This window comes from Pristiophorus japonicus, chromosome 17, assembly GCF_044704955.1.
Source record: "Pristiophorus japonicus isolate sPriJap1 chromosome 17, sPriJap1.hap1, whole genome shotgun sequence".
Classification (NCBI taxonomy): domain Eukaryota; kingdom Metazoa; phylum Chordata; class Chondrichthyes; family Pristiophoridae; genus Pristiophorus; species Pristiophorus japonicus.
This window is the reverse complement of record NC_091993.1, coordinates 22974037-22994090: the sequence shown is the minus strand read 5'-3', so window position 1 is coordinate 22994090 and position 20054 is coordinate 22974037. Positions and strand designations below refer to the sequence as shown.

The following is a 20054-nucleotide window of genomic DNA, read 5'->3' as shown; positions in this document are numbered from 1 at the left end:
GCAGGCCTCCTCGTAGGACTGCTCCTGGGCACGGCCAAGGTGGCCATTAACCAATCCAGGCAGCAGGAGGTTGAGGGGGTTGTTCAGCCCAACTGCCTGCCTCTCTTCCGCGGTTACATCCGAGCCAGGGTGTCCTTGGAGATGGAGCATGTGGTGTCCACCGGTACGCTCGTGGCCTTCCATGAGAGGTGGGCGCCGGAGGGACTGGAGTGCATCTTCACCCCCGGCAACCAAATTTTAATTTGATCTTAATGTCCAAAGTTTAATTTGCTTAAGTTGTCGGTTTTAGTGTCCCCCCCCCCCACCGCCTTTAAGCCAGGGGGCACTTGTATAATTTGTGTTTTAGTGCCCTCAAAAAATAAACAAGGGGGCACTTGAAAAGTTTTTGGAGTGTGCCTTCCCCCTTTAATCAGGGGGCACTTGATTAAAGTTACAACTCAAAATAGTTGTAGCACTGCATGAGAACAGGTGTTGAGATGTAAAGGCTGACTTGCCATCGACCATTAATTATTGGACTAGCAGTAATTGATAAAATTAACATTAACGCACTTAACTCAACCGAGGCAAAGCAAAGTAAGTAGCAGTGTAACCACAAGCCATTCGACACTGAGTCAGCATGAAGCTACCATTGTACAGGGCTGTTTGCAAGCCAAACGTAAGACTTGCTTGTGATCATTTTGCGACCATATTCATTGAACTTTGTATTCTGTACACTATATGTGTAATATATGACAAAGTGCTGTAACCAAAGAACAATTCCAATGAAACAGTCTTGTAAAGTGATCCTAAACCAAATCAACCCGAGGCCCTGTTGTGATCGAGCATTCAAGACAGTTCTGTTCATTGCCAAATTCCCAACTGCAGGACTGAAGGTTAAGACTGCAGAAATAAAGAAAAAGAGATTCAACACATGCAGCTCCCTTTGTCATTCAGATCGCACACAATCTCGCCCCTTTAACGATCTTTTTCCTGACCCCTCAATCCATATCTCTTCACCAACTCCAGCAATCAATCATATCCATTAAACATGTCAACAGAGTCAGTGTTTGCTGCAGAAGCAGGTTCCCTGCTCCAAAAGGCAGCAGTTCTAATTCTGTAGATGTTCTTCGCTGGGTTGAATCATGAAGTGTGTCCGTTATTAATCACTGCTCTGTCAACAGTTCTTTTCTGACCAACAGACGCTCCAACAGAAATTATCCATTCCCCATTCAGAAAAGCTGAAAATAGTCATCATAACATTCTCCAAGTTAACCAGCACGACATCTGCAACTTTAGAGCTTCCGAAAGTTTTCACATTACCAGAGTTGAAATGCTTGGAGATGTTTCTGACAGACATGAGGACATTCTATATAAATACAAGTCTAACATTATTGATTATCAACGGCAATATGAGGGAACCTCTGGCTTCTTTTCTGGTTTTTGCAGATAAATAATTTATTTTTGAAAACATATTACAAAATCAAGAAGGGCAGTCACCAGAACTGGAAAGAAATACAATTAAATGGTAAGCTACTGGGAGAACAGGAAAAAATGGAATCATGCACACTCCAATTGAGCCGTTACTCGCTTTACTGTAAGCGTCCTGTCATGTACTGTGGGACTGCATGGTGACTGTTATCAGTCTATGGGGTGGTTTCTGCACTCGTATTGAAGCTTTCGTTGGCATCATCCTTGCATACACCCACGTGACCATTGCTGCAGCAAGTGCCTTTGCTGTGAGGTTCATTCTCTGCGATCGCTCTTTGACCTTCTTGAGCAAGCGCAGTTAACTTCTTGAGGCGGAAGGACGAGGCAGAGCATCTGAATGACCCGGTCAGTGTGGAATTGAGATCTGAATTGGACGCCATCTTGGCAGAATGGCAGCAGCGTTGTAGGCCTTTCCTGAAATGGATGGTGAAAAGTCCATAGGTGATGGGATCCAACACCGTGTTGAAGAGGCCAAAAATGAAGAGTATGTGGCTCAATGTGTGGGAGACCTTTTCTTCAGAAAGCATCTCTGGTGAGAACCAGTACCAAAGTCCCAGGAGGTAATAGGGGGTCCAGCAAACTATGAAGGAGGTTACAATAATAATGCTCATTTTTAACGTTCTCATGCGTGCCTTTGGTATATTATTCTTCGATCGCCTTAAATGTACTTCCTTTGAGGGTACTGGAAGAGGACACAGAATAAAATATCATCTACACTGCCTTCATCAGGAAAATATAAACGTTTAAGAAAGAACTTGCTTTGAGGATTTTCCTCATTCTAATTTTCTCCCCTGCTCTCAGTTATATGCATCCACAGGTATAGGTAACCCTTCATGAACTAACCACTCTTCGTGAGACTGGACAGTGAGTTGTATTGGGTTGTTTGACTTTCAGGGCATCACATCTGAATCCAATCCTGTTCTCACCCAATATCCACGTATGAATACTTTTGTACAGTTTTGGTCTCCTTACCCAAGGAAGGATATACTTGCCAAAGAGGGAGTGCAACAAGGGTTCACCAGACTTATTCCTGAGATGGGGGGATTGTCCTATAAGGAGAGATTGAGTAGACTAGGCCTATATTCTCTAGAGTTTAGAAGAATGAGAGGTGATCTCATTGAAACATACACAATTCTTACAGGGCTTGACAGAGTAGATGCAGGGAGGATGTTTCCCCTGACTGGGGAGTCTAGAACCAGGGGCCACAGTCTCAGAATAAGGGGTCAGCCATTTAGGACTGAGCTGAGGAGAAATTGCTTTACTCTGAGGGTGACGAATCTTTGGAATTCTCTACCCCAGAGGGCTGTGGAGGCTCAGTCGTTGAGTATATTCAAGACAGAGATCGATAGTTTTTTGGATATTAAGGGAATCAACGGATATGAGGATAGTGCAGGAAAGTGGAGTTGAGGTCGAAGATCAGCCATGATCTCATTGAATGGCGGAGCAAGCTCAAAGGGCTGAATGGCCAACTCCTGCTCCTAATTCTTATGTTCTTATGTTCCTACATGAGTTACTGCATAGCAATTAGGGTTGGGATCCCTGGTTGTTTTTATTCCTCTCCGTACCCAAGGGCATAAACCAATTATAGTTACCCCATTACCCCTCAGCAAAGACCAGTGATTGGACCGAGAACATTCCTGCTCTATAAGGCTCACCACCATACCATTAATGCATGGAGTCTTCCAAAAATAAACATAAGGAGAAAGCCTCTTAATGGAGGACACCATCAAGGTACAAAAGTATAGGAGAGCAGATTAAATAAATTAAGAAGTTGTGGGTAGAATTGAAAAGTCTGAAAATTGTGGGAAGTAGGGAAGATTGAGGGAGCTATGGAATGCCACAGATTTGATATTCTGAGAAAGAATGAGCAGAATTCTGTGGGGATGAACCTTGATTTCAATACAGAGAAGAGGCAGGAAAGGTGAAGATAATGAATATTCAACTTACAATTCCCCTTGGTCATCCTCTTCGATATCTCCATTAGGATTCGGGTATAGCAGAATATCATGATCACCAGTGGCACGAGAAACAGGAAAACAAAGGTAAACATGTTGTAGGAGGTCTCTTGCCAGTGTGCTTTGAAACTTCCCATGGTGGAACACTGAGTGAAGTTCTGGGGCTCAGTAATACTTACAGTGTGAAACAGGACAATCTGGAACAAATAACGTGGAGTTGCAAATACAGTATTCAATAAATATGTGCAAGACCTTCAATTATGTCAGTACAAACAAAATACATTATACAGTGCTGCTTTGTGTCTCTTTCTACATCTCACAACTTGTAATGCTTCTTTGCACATGTTGTCAACTGCTTCTTCAAATGATTGCCAATGCTGTCACTGAATATAGCACAAAAAAACAATTTCCAGTTAGAAGGATTTCAACCAACCTTGACTTGACAACTGATGAAAAACAATTCACTGCAATAGATACAACGTTGTTATTTCTTATAAAAAGGCATACATTTATATAGCGCCTTTCATTATCATCAGGTGTCTCAAGCGATTTACAGCCAATGAAATACTTTTGGAGAGCAACAGAATTTTGGAAGAGCTACAGTCTATTGAAGGTGGGGAATAGGAGGCCTGCAAGAAGAACGTTGGAGTCGACAGATGACCAAGGCATGTATAAGGGTATCAGCAGCAGATGGACTAAGGTCGAGCCAGAAGTGGGCGATGTTATGGAGGTGAAAGTACATGGTTCTTGTCATGGAGAGCTTATGGGGTCGGAAATTCAGCTGAGGGTTGACTAGGATGCAGAGGCTGAAAATGTGCACAAAGCCTGTTGTTCCTGATAGACCATGAGCCGCACCAGGATCATTTGGGTTCTGTGACATAAGCCTACCTATATATTTCACGGTAGCATCAGTGTGCATTTTAGTGTCACAATGCGTGAGCTGAAAAATGGGAGGATGCAATTTCCAAATCCTCAGGATGGGGATCATTAACTCATTCCCTCTTCCGTAACCTGTGTTGCTGAGGTCAATTGTTGTACACCCAATGCTACCCCTGCAGACATCACCACATGCCATGGATTGAAGTGAAGACCTTTCTGGTTTGGATGGTGCATAATCTCCATTTCATACTGAGTACCCTACCCATCAACTGAACCATGTAGGGACGGGGAAGCAGCACTGTTGCCCTATTGCCAGTCGAAGGGTGAAACATAGAAACATAGAAAATAGGTGCAGGAGTAGGCCATTCAGCCCTTCAAGCCTGCACCACCATTCAATAAGATCATGGCTGATCATTCACTTCAGTACTCCTTTCCTGCTTTCTATCCATACCCCTTGATCCCTTTAGCCGCAAAGGCCATATCTAACTCCCTCTTGAATATATCCAACGAACTGGCATCAACAACTCTCTGCGGTAGAGAATTCCACAGGTTAACAACTCTCTGAGTGAAGAAGTTTCTCCTCACCTCGGTCCTAAATGGCTTACCCCTTATCCTTAGACTGTGACCCCTGGTTCTGAACTTCCCCAACATTGGGAACTTTCTTCCTGCATCTAACCTGTCCCGTCCCATCAGAATTTTATATGTTTCTATGAGATCCCCTCTCATTCTTCTAAACTCCAGTGAATACAGGCCCAGTCAATCCAATGGCTCAGTGGGAGCACTCTTGCCTTTGAGGCAGAAGGTTGTGAGTTCAAGCCCCATTCCAAAGACCTGAGCAGCTAACCTAGGCGAAGACTTCAGTGAAGTACTGATTCAGAGTTGCAGTCTTTCAGATCAGACGTTATACCCTGCCCTCTCAGGTGGACATAAAGGATCCCATGACACTATTTGAAGAAGAGCAGGGGAGTTTTACAGACATCCTGGCCAACTTTTATAACATAACTAAAACAGATCATCTGGTCAATTATCTCAATGCTGTTTTTTGTGGAAGCTTACTGTGCACAGATTGGCTGTTGCATTTCCCCACATTACAACAGTGACGACACTTCCAAAGTCAAATTGGCAGTGAAGTAATTTGGGATGTCATGAAAGGTGCTATATAAATGCAAGTTCTCTCTTTGTTTCTAAATGATGAAAAAGGCACAAGCATCACACATAAATTGTGAGAATCTCTTCACTCATTTGAATATCACTGTTGGGAACGAGTAACGGTTGTGGCATTAAAGTACAGTACATCAGACTAAAGTAGAAGAATTGAGAGACGTGCAGCTGGCAATATCAAAGGCCTACTATAATCTTACTGGGCCTTTGGTTGAGAAATACTACATGCCAACATAAATATCCCTTAATAGGTACAAACACCGTAATCACAAGAGGATAAGGCTTTTGTGCACAGTGCTATAATATAGTCTACATTTGCTCTGTCATCATGAATGGCAGTAATACTGAGGCACGGTGCAATCTCTGAAACAAAGCACTGTTTTTAAAGCTCAGTCTAGTGCCTGAACTCAACATTTGAAAGTACAATTTTCATTGATTTTGTTAAACCTCTTTCACTGATTAAATAGGATTTTGCCGGCACTTAATCACTCTAATAATGCTTCATGTTTACAATACCTCTCCAGATAGCTCACACCTGGCCAAGATTTAAGTTCTGCTTCCATATCTGCAGAGGCTTTTCTAACACTTCTCACGCTCCTGGATTGACTGTTAAAAATGGTTAAGATCACCTCGAGCCTTCAACCTCTCTCTTTCTGTTGTAATCTATCTTCTCTCTCTACATTATTGAAGCTATTGTGATTATTGCTGCAGTGACATTTCTTCTCTCCTTGATTCAAAAATACCATCTCCTTCTCATTGTGTTGAAATCAAGACTCCTTGCACCATCTCCTACTCTAACTTATTCTTTCCAGGATCTCAAACTGCGGAACTTCACTCTGTCTTCCTTCTGTGCTGTAATTTCTGTGATTCCATGTAAACTATCAAAAGGATCCCTTGACTCGATATGAACTATCTACATGTTTAATTCTGCATTAATTTAAAGATAAAACTGTCTTCATGAAAAAGCATGGCAACATTTCACATAAAATCCTCTCATCGGGGGGACTGGCTTTATGATACAAGGGGTCAGACTGTAACCCTGCATTTCTGGGATATCTAGGCATTTTTTTTATTCATTCATTCACAGCATGTTGCCATGGCTAGAAAGGCCAACATTTATTACCCATCTTTAATTTTATGACAATCTGGTAGGTCACCATTACTTTGGTTTTATATTCCAGATTTACTTAATTAACTGAATTTAAATTCCTCAGCCTCTGTCGTGGGACTTGATCTCACATCTCCAGATCATCAGTCCAGGTCTCTGCATTACAAGTCCCATAACATAACCACTATGCTACCGTACCATGGCGATCAGGTGGGAAAGTGGAGTTGATGTAGAAGATTTGCCATGATCTTATCGAATGATGGAGCGGGCTCGAGGGGCCATGTGACCCCTACATATGTTCCAGCCCATGCTAACGAAATGAAATTTTCCTCTATGTGCCCGCATGAATGAATCTTGAGTAGTCTCAGTGGAGTATTTAGTGGATGCAGCCCCACAACATGAATCCTCCCCTAATCGCAGGGAGCGAGTTTACAGGATGGCTAATGTGGCAAAGGCAGGGATGTCACACTGGTGCAGTCGATCAGAAATTGGTTTAAGGAGTTGTAGTCTGCATCTAACTGCTGTTGCACCCGCCCTGGGAATGTTTTATGGGACAATGTACAGGGAGCCTTACTCTGCGTCTAACCTGTGCTGTATCTGACCTGGGACTGCGCAGTGGGGCTGGGTAGAGGGAGCTTTACTCTGCATCTAACCCATGCTGTACCTGTGCTTATCGTTGCCACTGGGTACCCAACATCGAAAGATTTGATTCTCCACCACTAATGTCCCTCACTGTTTCGAAGAAGAGCAGGAGAGTTCTCTTTGGTGTCCTGGCCAATATTTATCCCTCAACAAACATCACTAAAACAGATAAACTGGTCATTATCACATTGCTGTTTGTGAGAGCTTGCTGTCCGCAAATAGGTTGCTGCGTTTCCCACATTACAACAGTGACTATACTCCAAAAACTACTTCATTGGCTGTAAAATGCTTTGAGATGTCCGGTGGTCATGAAAGGTGCTCTATAAATGCAAGTCTTTCTTTCTTTGATCATGCGGTACACAAAATTGAAAAGAAAAAAGTTTAAAAGATTCTACTTGTGGGCAGCATCTGCATTCTGAAAATGGTGCATTATTCTTCTCGCCTTCCCTCTCATCTACTCATCCCCATTTATTTTTAAACCAAACTCATCTGTTCTTGAAGACAGCGCCCCTTTAAAAAAGAGTATTTTTATGATCTAATCTCTCCCAATCACAGGATTGTCATCATTGGACATGTTTTAAATGTGAGCTTCTCAGTGTAGTACTGAATGGGCGGACATTGTCCGGTGGAAAGGCACAGACATGGGGAAAAATCACAGACTGCATCCATCACATGGGCCAGCATTATGATGTCCCACATCTCCTTTGAGTACATGAGGACCGTCACATCTGACTGGTCTAAGTGCTGATTCAAGAGATACCTGCCCTTGGGGAACCTTGCTGTTGGCTAGCTGGCTGGCAGTTGTTACAGCAGGACACTGCGGATGATAAATAAACTACTTTTAGAAACAGTTCAATCGTTTTAGAATATTACTTTGCTTTGTACAGTAAGGTATTCCCCAGTTGTATTCTTCTTTCAGGCAATGCACTTCAGTGGAAATTTGAGCTACCCTTTCTACCACAAAACAGAGCATTAAACTGTCACAAAATGCTCTTGGTAGCACTCTGACTCAAAGCTACTGGGAATTAAATATGGCCGCTCAATTAGTCCAAACTTGGGTCGAAATTCAGGACCTCAGTATGAAACCAGGGCACCAAACGTTGATGGGTGGAAATTCAGTCTTCTGCCGCCTCTCTTAGTGCCCCGGAGGGGTGGCAATGGCGGCGGAAAGCAGTTGTGCCCGGGCGGCCAGCTTCAAGCGCCCCGCCGGGGACATTCGTTGCCGGTATCGACGGGGCGGGGAGAGGGAAGCCGGTGTGCAACACTCATGGTTGTGACACCAGCTCAATTTTTGTCTGCCTCCCGACCCGTAGCGCTCCACAGTGCCCCCTGGTGGGAACGCCTGTGAAAATGGGCGGTCCGAGCTGCAGCGACCACAGTGAGGTAAGTAAGGCCGACCTCAGGTAAGTGCGATTGCTTTAATTTTTTTTCGCGATTTATGTAGTGGTGGCGTGAGCTATGTATTGGGAATGATTTTGGTGGGTTTTTTCAGGTTCCCCCCCCCCACCCCAGGCCTCTGTTATGGTGCTCCGAGGCCGGCTCTTTAGCTCAGGAATTTTCCCTCGCTCAGCCGGCCCAGCGCCCTACAAGAGGTGTGCAACGACTCCCTTAGCGCTCTGCTCCAAACTCCGGGCCCAGCTGATGAATTTTGCGACGGCGGACGCAAACCATTTGCCGGCGCAAAATTTACCGCTCCGCGCGGGACAGCGCCCCAGCTGAGGCACGGCCGAATTTCCACCCCTAAGGAACTTGCACTGCTGCCACCAAGCCGCTCCTACCTGTGGAACAGACAAGACGGCACTCAGTAGCCAAGCTACTGTGAGCATGATCTTATTCTTCTTTTTGGCTTCACTGATGCCCAGAGGATTGAGAATGGCCGACTGGCGGTCCACGCTGATCACCACGGTGACGAACGCGCAGGAGTACATGGCCATCAGCTTCAGGAACATGAGCAGCCGACAGGCCACGTCCCCAGCCTGCCACTGCACCGTGATATTCCAGGCGGCGTCCAGCGGCATCACGACGAAAGTGACCAGGAGGTCTGCGGCCGCCAGGTTCAGGATCAAAATCCTGACGTGGGATTTCCTCTTGCGGTTCTGAATGGTCGTCCAGAGCATGGCGAGGTTGCAAAAGGCAGAAATAGTGAACACAAGGACAGTGAGCCCCACTCGAACCTTGGCTGCGTTGGAAAAGACTGGCAGCTGAAAGTGACTGGCGCTGCTTTTGTTGCACCAGTGTCCCAAGGAAGTGTCCTCACATGTACGATTATAGTCACAGACGACAGTCTGGCTGAGGAAAGGATTGATAATATCTTCAATACTGCCGTTCATCCAAAATGCTATGCTGTGCATTGTGTAATAGGATATCTGTTTGATGGGATCAAACGCAGTGGGAATTCTTCTGTGACTGGAAGGTTATCCTGTGGATCTTAAAGCTGGCAAGGCACATTTTCCTTTGTTTCAGTGTTGCCCTGAGGAGGCATCCCAATCCTCTGAGCCTGCAGGCAAACAAGAAGCATGTTACGCATTGAACAAAGCAATTTGGAGACACGACGGGCTAGACTTTCCGATCATTTTCGGCGGGTTCTCGCCGGTTTTCTCGGTGGTACAGCTGTTTTTCCGCCCACCGAAAATTTCCACCTTATTTTTTTAGTGGTATCGCCCAAGTCTGAATACACCTGTCGGGATCAAACCATTGACGTGCAATGCCGAGAAAATCGCCAGGGCGTAAGTTTGGCCTCAACGGAAGCCCGTCCAGATCGCCGAGGGAACCGCCCTGTGAAAGCTGCTTAAACAGGGCGGTAGGGGAGTATCCTGCAAAGAAAGGTCAGTTAAAGGTTCTTTATTTTTTTTCATTATCAAACAGTGATTAGGTGTGAAAGTGTCTTGGGAATGCTTTTTGCATTTTTTTTTATTGAAATTTTTTTTTAACGATTTCCCCCCTCCCTTGGCCCAACCACAGCCTCGGACTAAATTTTTTCAAAACCGCCCTTTTAACCGCTGAGAAAACTGCTGAGAATAAAGGTGCATTGCCCATTTTCTCGCCAGGCGATTAGATTGAATTAGTTTTAACATAAAAGTGGAAATTCTCGCCAGCGTTACTTACCAAACGTTAACGGTTTTTCTGAGCAGGCAATCGGGTGTTGAGGGGCTCTCGGGGAAAGTCTAGACCAGAAGATCATGACCGCTGGTCAGCGCTGCTTTAACTGATCTCGGGCAGGGTGGGCAATATCTTGTCAGTGATGTTGGCTCGGAAGGTGTAAAATTATCCAAGGCTCCCCCTCCCGATCTCCCTCCCGTGACTTCTACTAGAAGTGCATGTGTATGGATGTCAGATGGAGTCAGGATCAAACTTGACTAACAATGGTTAATTGGGGAAGCTCTAGAGAGATGCCTACCCCCAAGGGACCTTCACTCTAGATCAATCCCTTCACCAATGGAGCCATACCTCAAGGAAAGAAAAATACTTGCCTGTACCTATAGGTGCCTTTCATGACCTCAGGACATCCCAAAGTGTTTGACAGCTAATTTAGCACTTTTGAAATGTAGTCATTGATGCAGGAAATGCAGCAGCCAAATTGTGCACAGCAAGGTCCAATAAAGAGCAATGTGATAATCACCAGATAATCTGTTTTAGCATGTTAGTTGAGGGATAAATACAGGCCAGGACACCAGCGAAAAATTTGCTGCTCTTTTTCAAAAATTACCATGGGATCTTTACATCAACCTAAGAGGGCTGACAATGCCTCAATTTAAGCTGAAAGGGAGCACAGCTCTCCCTTATAACTGCACTGGAGCATCAGCCTACATTTTGTACATAAGTTTCTTGAGTGGGGCTTGAACCCACAACCTTCTGACTCAGAGGCAAGAGTGCGACCACTGAGCCATGGTTAACCCCAGAAGGATCAACTCATCCTTCCATGGAATCATACGCCAGCATTGGTCATACCTGTAGCTGAGGAGGGGAAACATTAGGGGGTGAAAGAAAGAACCCAGCAGAAGTCACACAACAATATATTCAAGCAATGATCCTGAGAGCCTGCACCTGAACACAAGTTTATGGGAGGTAAGGCGGGGGGGGGGGGGGGGTGGGGGGCAGTTGGGGGTGAGGAAGAGTTGGTGTAGAGGTTTGGTCCACCTCATTCAGTAATCCCACTGAAATTCATTCTTGTGTTCTGACAGCTCTATTACAGACAGTGTACAAAGACAGGAGATGCAATCACAGAAACACTCAAAAGATTGCAGCAGGACCTGCACTGCAGATTAAACAATAGTAACCGAGGAAAGGATAACATGCAATGAAGAACAATGGGATGGATGAGGTGCTGGAGAATGAACTGATACTAAGGTCGGCGAATGGAACATATTTCCATTTTGGATAAAGAGCAAAGTCTTAAAGGATGAAAATAGCACGTGGGCTCCCTCATCACCTTTCCATGCAGGCAGCAGTCCTATAAGGAAGATGTTTCACTGACGACACGATGGCAGGGTTGTAATAGGCTAAGAAAGAAAGATTTGGATTTCTATAGCGCCTTTCACAATCACTGGCCATCTCAAAGCACTTTACAGCCAATGAAGTACTTTTGGAGTGTCGTCACTGTTGTAATGTAGGAAATGCGGCAACCAATTTGTATACAGCAAGCTCCCACAAACAGCAATGTGATAATGACCAGGTATTTTAATTTGTATGCTGAATGAGGGATCAATATTGGCCAGGACACCAGGGATAACTCCCCTGCTCTTCTTCGAAGAAATAGTGCCATGGGATCTTTTACATCCACCTGAGAGAGCAGACAGGTCCTCTGTTTAATGCCTCATCTGAAAGACGGCACCTCCAACAGTGCAGCACTCCCGCAGCACTGCACTGGAGATTTTTTTGTGCTACAAGTCTCTGGAGTGAGACTTGAACCCACAACCTTCTGAGTCAGAGATGAAAGTGCTACCCACTGAGCCACAGCTGACACTCAGGGACGAGAAGGGGATCAGAACAGCTTTTAAATATTGACAAGGAGTGATAAGGATGGAGTGAAAGGATAAGTAAAAAAAAATAGATAGTCAGGATAAAGGGATGGGGTAGAGGCTGACTACAAAAGTATGCTCAGAATTGGTAAATCACATAAGAGGTGACTAAAAAGGAGGTGCATCAGTTAGAAACAATTACAAGGGCAGCTGCGGGAAAGCTGAGATCCGAATGAAACCATTCAAACTTTTTCTGATGAAGTTTCTGTTCTGCCGTGTAACAACATCTTACATTTATATAGCGCCTTTAACATAGTAAAATGTACAAAGGGGGCTCCACAGTAGCATTATCAGATCAAATTTGGCACCGAGCCACATAAGGAGACATTAGGACAGAGTTCGTCAAAGCGGTAGCTTTTAAGGAACATCTTAAAGGAGAAGAGAGAGGTAGCGAGGTGAAGAGGTTTAGAGAAGCAGAGAGGTTTAGGAAGGGAATTCCAGAGCTTTGGGGCTATTAAATTATTATGACACCACAATTAACCCAGTCACACTCAGACAAGATACAATTTACCCTACAATTTATATCGATGCTTGGGGGTGGGGAGGCATTCGGAAGGGTATCTATTTAAGGTTGGGGGTACTTGAAGGCTGGGATCTCGTGATCTGCACCTCAGTCCCCAGCCTCCACAAACACAGCACTATCGTCAGTTTAACACATCTGCTCAATGGCTTCCCCCCCCCCCCCCCCCCCTCACATAAACACACTCTGCTTACAAAATACCTGGCAAAGTTAAGAGCGAGTGGCGTTATTCTGCATTACCCGTCCAATTATCAACTCGTTCTATAAAGTAAATCCCCTTTAAATAGCGATCATTTCTATCCGGTTTAGCGCAGGTTTTAACCTCAACCGGTGCTGGATTTGACAGAACGAACACACTTTCATCCAATCACTTGTTAATTATTTTTTTAATAGTTTCAGCAAAGATTTTCAACGATTAGAACGCGCCCTTTAAATTAAAAAAAATGTCATTTCATTCGGGTTTTTAAAAAAAAATTGCACATTTTGTCCTTGGAGAACTGAGCACTTATTGAAAGGTGGTCGGTTGAACAGGGACCATTGATGGAGCCATCTCTTACCGTGTCCTGGGGAGAAGTGGAGGAGACCGAGAGGTGTGAGGCTGATGTAGTGAATCAGCTCCTAGTCCCAGCGAGAGAGAGCCTGCAATAGTGTTTCGGCTCAGTTTAGGCTCTTGCTATTGCAGGGGTAGTGGGGCAGGAGGGGTCTGCAGTGAGGTGGGATTGAAGATCCAATCGTGCAGCGTGACTGGTGAACACTTATGATGCGTCTCAAACACACACACACACACACTGAATTCACAGCACTGCAGACTCATTCCGCCTCCCGCACCTTCCCTCTCCCTCACACCAGTATTTTTCCCTCTCTCCTTCAGTCCAGCCGGATGCTAGACACGTGCGAAAACCTGCACCCGACCGCAAGTGTCTCCAAACCAAACACACTGTCCTCAGGGAAACATTTATCTCACTTACCTAAACCCTGAAAACTTCAACACAGGTTGACAAGAAGCACATTTCAGGGCAGATGTACTCAATTATTTTGCCTAGAGGTCCCAGTGATTAACATGGAGCATCTGTTATCATTATATTCATAGGTAGGTCGAAATAGATATATATCTATATCATTAGTGTCTGTGCGCAGGAAACTGACTGTGTCTTTACATTTTGGTTACTGCCACAGGTCAGTGTTCACTTCAAAACACGTAAAGCCCCTGCAGACCTGTTTCCTGGCTCTTATGGAGAGAAGTGACAACTTAATTTTTCAGGCATAACCTTTGATCAGCTTGGAGAGAGTGGGAAAGGAGGGGAGGGGAGGGGAGGATGTGGTGGGGTGGTGGGGCGGGGGGCGGGAAGGTGTTCATCTGCGAGTTCTGATGAAGAGCTGTGCCCGCTTCATTAACTTGTCACTTCGGCCCAGTGGCAACATCCCCAGCATTGAAGCACTGACCACACGTGATCAGCTCCGCTGGGCAGGCCACATTGTCCGCATGCCAGTCACGGGACTCCCAAAGCAAGCGCTCTACTCGGAACTCCTTCACGGCAAACGAGCCAAAGGTGGGCAGAGGAAACGTTACAAGGACACTCTCAAAGCCTCCCTGATAAAGTGCAACATCCCCACTGACACCTGGGAGTCCCTGGCCAAAGACCGCCCTAAGTGGAGGAAGTGCATCCGGGAGGGCGCTGAGCACCTCGAGTCTCATCGCCGAGAGCGTTCAGAAATCAAGCGCAGACAGCGAAAAGAGCGTGTGGCAAACCAGTTCCACCCACCCTTTCCCTCAACGATTATCTGTCCCACCTGTGACTGGGACTGTGGTTCCCGTATTGGACTGTTCAGCCACCTAAGGACTCATTTTTAGAGTGGAAGCAAGTCTTCCTCGATTCCGAGGAACTGCCTATGATGATGATGATGATGGCGGAAGGGTCGGTAACCAGAGGACAAAGATTTAAGGTGATTGGCGAAAGAACCAGAGGAGACGTGTGCAGACATTTTATTTACACAGCGAGTTTTAATGACCTGGAGTGCGCTGCCTGAAAGGGCGGTGGGAGCAGATTCAACAATAACTTTCAAAAGAGAATTGGATAAATACTTGAAATGAAAAAAAATGACAGGGCTGTGGGGAAAGAGCAGGGGGAGTGGGACTATTTGGATAGCTCGAGCAAAGAGTCGGCAGGCACCTTCTCTGTTGTATCATTCTATGATGTTAAGATGCTGTACCTGACTTGCTGAGTGCTCTCGGCACTTTTTGTTTGCTTCAGTCTTCCAGATCTGCAGTATCTTATTTGCTCTTTGTTCTGTGATTGCGTGTCAGTGGTGACTCAGTGGATAGCACCCTCGCCTCTGCGTCAGAAGTCTGTGAGTTCAAGTCCCACTCCAGGGACTTGAGCACATAAAGCTAGGTTGGCACTCCAGTACTGTCCTTCAGATGAGACATTAAACCACCTGCTCTCAGGTGGATGTAAAAGGTCCTATGGCACTATTTTGAAGAAGAGCAGGGGAGTTATCCCTGGTGATCCGACCAATATTTAACCCTCAGTCAACATAACAAAATCAGATTATCTGGTCATTATCACATTGTTGTCTATGGGAGCTTGCTGTGTGCAAATTGGCTGCCGCATTTGCCTCATTACAACAGTGACTACACTTCAAAAATACTTCATTGGTATTGAAATGGCTGGTGGTTGTGAAAGGCGCTATATATTTGCAAGTCTTTCTATTATCTTCAGTTAAATAATTAGGACTCCTGTCCAATTAGAATTTGTTTGAAAATCTTGTTTATAGAGTAAATATATTGCAATGGGAAGCCATTTGGCCCAATTAATTGCTTTATTTCTAGAAACAGTCCATTCAGTCAAAAGGAATTTTTAGTCAGGTGTCAAATGGATTTCGGTCTTCATAGGCAGTCCCTCAAAATCGAGGAAGAAAAGTGAGTTCTTAGGTGACTGTACAGTCCAATATGGGAATTACAGTCTCTGTCACAGGTGGGACAGACAGTGGTTGAAGGAAAGGGTGGGTGGGGAGTCTGGTTTGCCGCACGCTCCTTCCGCTGCCTGCGCTTGGTTTCTGCATGCTCTCGGCGACGAGACTCGAGGTGCTCAGCGCCTGCCCTCCCGGATGCTCTTCCTCCACTTAGGGTGATCCCAGGTGCCGGTGGGGATGTTGCCCTTTATCAAGGAGGCTTTGAGGGTGTCCTTGAAACATTTCCTCTGCCCACCTGGAACTCGCTTGCCATGTAGGAGTTCCGAGTAGAGCGCTTGCTTTGGGAGTCTCGCGTCGGGCATGGCCTTCTTTGACCTCGCAAAGGCCTTTGACACTGTCAACTGTGAGGGACTATGGAGTGTCCTCCTTGTAAGCGGTTTTGATCCTAGCCCAATTGCTAGACGGACGGTTCGAATCGCCCCACCTTAAGAAAGTTCTTGACCCGGGAATTATTATTCAGAGTGTAAATGAAATGGACAGGAAGGCTCCAGTGAATAATCATGTATATTTATTTGGTCTAACATACATTGGCTAAAACATGCACTAATAAACAAAATCACTGTCTCTGTGGAGAATAAAATCCAGGTTACAAACAACATATATACAGTACAGAAACGAGACCTAGTAACATGCAGTAATTCCCTGGTGGATTCTAACTCCACTCCTACCAACGAATTACCTAGTCGAAGCTTCCTTCCCAGAATAGCCCTAAAAAGCTTCACTTCTGAGAAAACCCTGAGCTCGCCTGGGATCTCTGGTTAACGGCTTGGGACACTCGCGATTATGCTCACTACTACACAGACAGTTGGTTTCCTCGCTTAGCTCAGCTGTGGGAAGTTCCTGCCTGGTTTTCAGTCTTGGCGGCTTCTTCTGCAGAACTGCGGCTTCCTCCTGGTACATCGATCTTGGTGTAGCGAGAGCGAGAGGAAGAGAGAGCTCTCTCTAGATACAAGTTGCAAGCTGCAAGCTCCAAGCTAAAAATAATTGGAAAAGAGCCTGTCTTTATGGGAGTCTTGCTGCCCCCTATCTTTCCCGCCAATCTTTAAAATCACGGGTACATATTCAGTGATGGGCAATCCAACCCATGTCTATTGGACTAAGGGCCCTTAGTCTGGGCATTTCTCTCAGTCTTTGTGTTGGGAAAGACCTGGCTCCTCTTTGGCTGGCCAGGCTAGTGGGTTCATTGTTCTTCTTCTTCTGAGGCGGAGGTGAGAGGTGCTTTTGCATATTAGAGTGGCTTTGTCAATGGCCCCCCTTCATGGCCAACAGCTCTTTTGTCAGTGGATGATTGACAGTTCTTTGGCACAGCTAACTGCCATGCAGCCTCTGGCGTTTTAACAAAAAACAGCTTTTTCACTTATCTGCACAGGGTGACCCCAGCAAAGGGAAAATATCCTCAGAAAAAAATAAAATCCACAAAATATTCTCGACTAAGTCCATTCTTTAACAGAAACTTTGCGGTCTCTTCATCCTCCGTCTCTGACACATTAGACAAACACTGATGACACTCCCAGCAGTTCAGCACTGGAATTGCAGATAACCTTGTCTCTATTTATGCTTGATTAACAGATTTGTTTGATTCTGAAAGGTATATTTTCAATTTAATTTTATTGCTGCTTGAACTTCAAACAGTGGCAGATTTTTATATCTCAGGGATCATGCTCCCAGTTCACCATAGAAACATAGAAAATAGGTGCAGGAGTGCCATTCGGCCCTTCGAGCCTGCACCAACATTCAATATGATCATGGCTGATCATTCCCTCAGTACCCCTTTCCTGCTTTCCCATTAATCCCTTTAGCTGTAAGGGCCATATCTATCTCCCTCTTGAATATATCCAACGAACTGGCATCAACAACTCTCTGCGGTAGAGAATTCCACAGGTTAACAACTCTCTGAGTGAAGAAGTTTCTCCTCATCTCAGTCCTAAATGGCTTACCCCTTGTCCTTAGACTATGTCCCCTGGTTCTGGACTTCCCCAACATCGGGAACATTCTTCCTGCATCTAACCTGTCCAGTCCCGTCAGAATTTTACATGTTTCTATGAGATCCCCTCTCATCCTTCTAAACTCCAGTGAATCCAGGCTCAGTCGATCCAGCCTCTCCTGATATGTCAGTCCTGCCATCCCGGGAATCAGTCTGGTGAACCTTCGCTGCACTCCCTCAATAGCAAGAACGTCCTTCCTCAGATTAGGAGACCAAAACTGAACACAATACTCTAGGTGAGACCTCACCAAGACCCTGTAAGACCTCCCTGCTCCTGTACTCAAATCCCCTAGCTATGAAGGCCATTTGCCTTCTTCACCGCCTGCTGTACCTGCAGATCAACTTTCAATGACTGATGTACCTTGACACCCAGGTCTCATTGCACCTCCCCTTTTCCTAATCTGCCGCCATTCAGATAATATTCTGCCTTCGTGTTTTTGCCACCAAAGTGGATAACCTCACATTTATCCACATTATACTGCATCTGCCATGCATTTGCCCCCTCACCTAACCTGTCACCCTGCAGTCTCTTAGCATCCTCCTCACAGCTCACACTGCCACCTCGCACTAATACAACAGAGAGGAGATGGGATATATATAACTGTGAGGGTGGGCGATAAGGATGTGGACTGTATTTTAGACACAGGGGCGGAATTAACATGCTTACCCCAACAATATCCTGCTAGCTTCAAACACAGAAGAACAGCATGAACAAGATTTACGAGCTTTGCTGGATCAACTTCGGCTGGTGATTAATTAACTAACACACCGCCGAAGTTTAGACGTCTATGGGACCTCGAGCCGACTACCAACCGGAGGGTTCGCAAACCGGAGGCTTTCGGAATCGCGTAGAAGGAGAGGCGAATTTAGACTTTTGACCGAGGACTTTTCTTAAAAAGAGGAGTCCTTACCTCAAAATGTAGGTCTGATGTCCAAAATTCAGTTTCTTTCCTCAGCGACCCTGCTCGCAGCACCAAAATTGTTAGATCTCTTAATTTCCAATGAAATACGAACTCCGATGGTAGTTTTAACTTTTTAATACTGGCAGAGAGCAACAAACTGCTGGCTGATTGCCAGTTTCTTTGTCTTACTGAGACACATGGTCAAAATGGCTGTACTTTATACCTGGATCAATTTACAGAAAAGAACTCGCCTTCTTTGACCTTATTGGCTCAATTGAAAGTCTTTTAACGTTTTATTGGCTCGCTACCCAAGGTCCGAAAATGTCAAGTTGATTGATGAGTTAATGCAACATGCTGAGCAGCACGTAGTAGCTTTGACTTGGGGGTCTGTGAATTTTCAAAGCCTGTCTAAATGAGCCTGTTTGAATACTCTATCAGATGGCCAGCCCTCTAGTTGGTTCCTCGACATATTGGTCTAGAAAACCATCTCCAATACACTCCAGGAAATCCTCCTCACCGTTTTGCTACCAGTTTAGTTAGCCAAATCTATATGTAGATTAAAGTTGCATATGATAACTGCTGTACCTTTATTGCATGCATCCCTAACTTCTTGTTTGATGCTGTCCCCAACCTCACTACTACTGTTTGGTGGTCTGTACACAACTCCCACTAGCGTTTTCTGCCCTTTGGTATTCCGCAGCTCCACCCATACAGATTCCACATCATCCAGGCTAATGCCCTTCCTTACTATTGCGTTAATTTCCTCTTTTGCCAGCAATGCTACCCCAGCTCATTTTCCTTTCTGTCTATCCTTCCTGAATGTTGAATATCCCTGGATGTTGAGTTCCCAGCCTTGGGTACATCAGTGTGTCATCATTCACACACACTTGGTCCTGGCACTAACCTGTTCCTTTTTCTGTTTTTCCCAGTTCAAACTCCACACTGCTGTACCCAGCCACATTGCTGTACCCAGTCACATTGCTGTACCCAGACACACTGCTGTACCCAGTCACATTGCTGTACCCAATCACATTGCTGTACCCAGTCACACTGCTGTATCCAGTCACATTGCTGTACTAATCACAATGCTGTACCCAGACCCACTGCTGTACCCAGACACACTGCTGTACCCAGACACACTGCTGTACCCAGTCACACTGCTGTTCCCAGACACATTGCTGTACCCAGACACACTGCTGTACCCAGTCACATTGCTGTACCCAGACACACTGCTGTACCCAGTCACACTGCTGTACCCAGTCACATTGCTGTACCCAGATACACTGTTGTACCCAGTCACACTGCTGTACCCAGTCACATTGCTGTACCCAGTCACATTGCTGTACCCAGACACATTGCTGTACCCAGACACATTGCTGTACCCAGTCACATTGCTGTACCCTACACACATTGCTGTACCCAGACACACTGCTGTACCCAAACAC

General features: G+C 45.4%; 1 protein-coding gene across 1 annotated transcript; it reads right to left on the bottom strand.

Annotated features, from left to right (window-relative positions):
- Positions 1 to 1622: 1622 nt before the first annotated feature.
- On the bottom strand, positions 1623 to 9542 carry LOC139227956 (gonadotropin-releasing hormone II receptor-like). Its single transcript, XM_070859117.1, has 3 exons — positions 8991 to 9542; positions 3415 to 3619; positions 1623 to 2149 (listed from the first exon to the last, which is right to left on the bottom strand). The coding sequence occupies exons 1-3, from the start codon at positions 9540 to 9542 to the stop codon at positions 1623 to 1625; spliced, it is 1284 nt and encodes a 427-aa protein (XP_070715218.1).
- Positions 9543 to 20054: the final 10512 nt, after the last annotated feature.

Coding starts and splice junctions, on each gene's coding strand:
- LOC139227956 (XM_070859117.1), bottom strand. CDS start 9,542: ATGAACGGCAGTATTGAAGATATTATCAATCCTTTCCTCAGCCAGACT. Junction 3,620..8,990: donor CCGTCTTGTCTGTTCCACAG/GTAGGAGCGGCT, acceptor TATTTGTTCCAG/ATTGTCCTGTTTCACACTGT. Junction 2,150..3,414: donor GAGGATGACCAAGGGGAATT/GTAAGTTGAATA, acceptor GTCCTCTTCCAG/TACCCTCAAAGGAAGTACAT.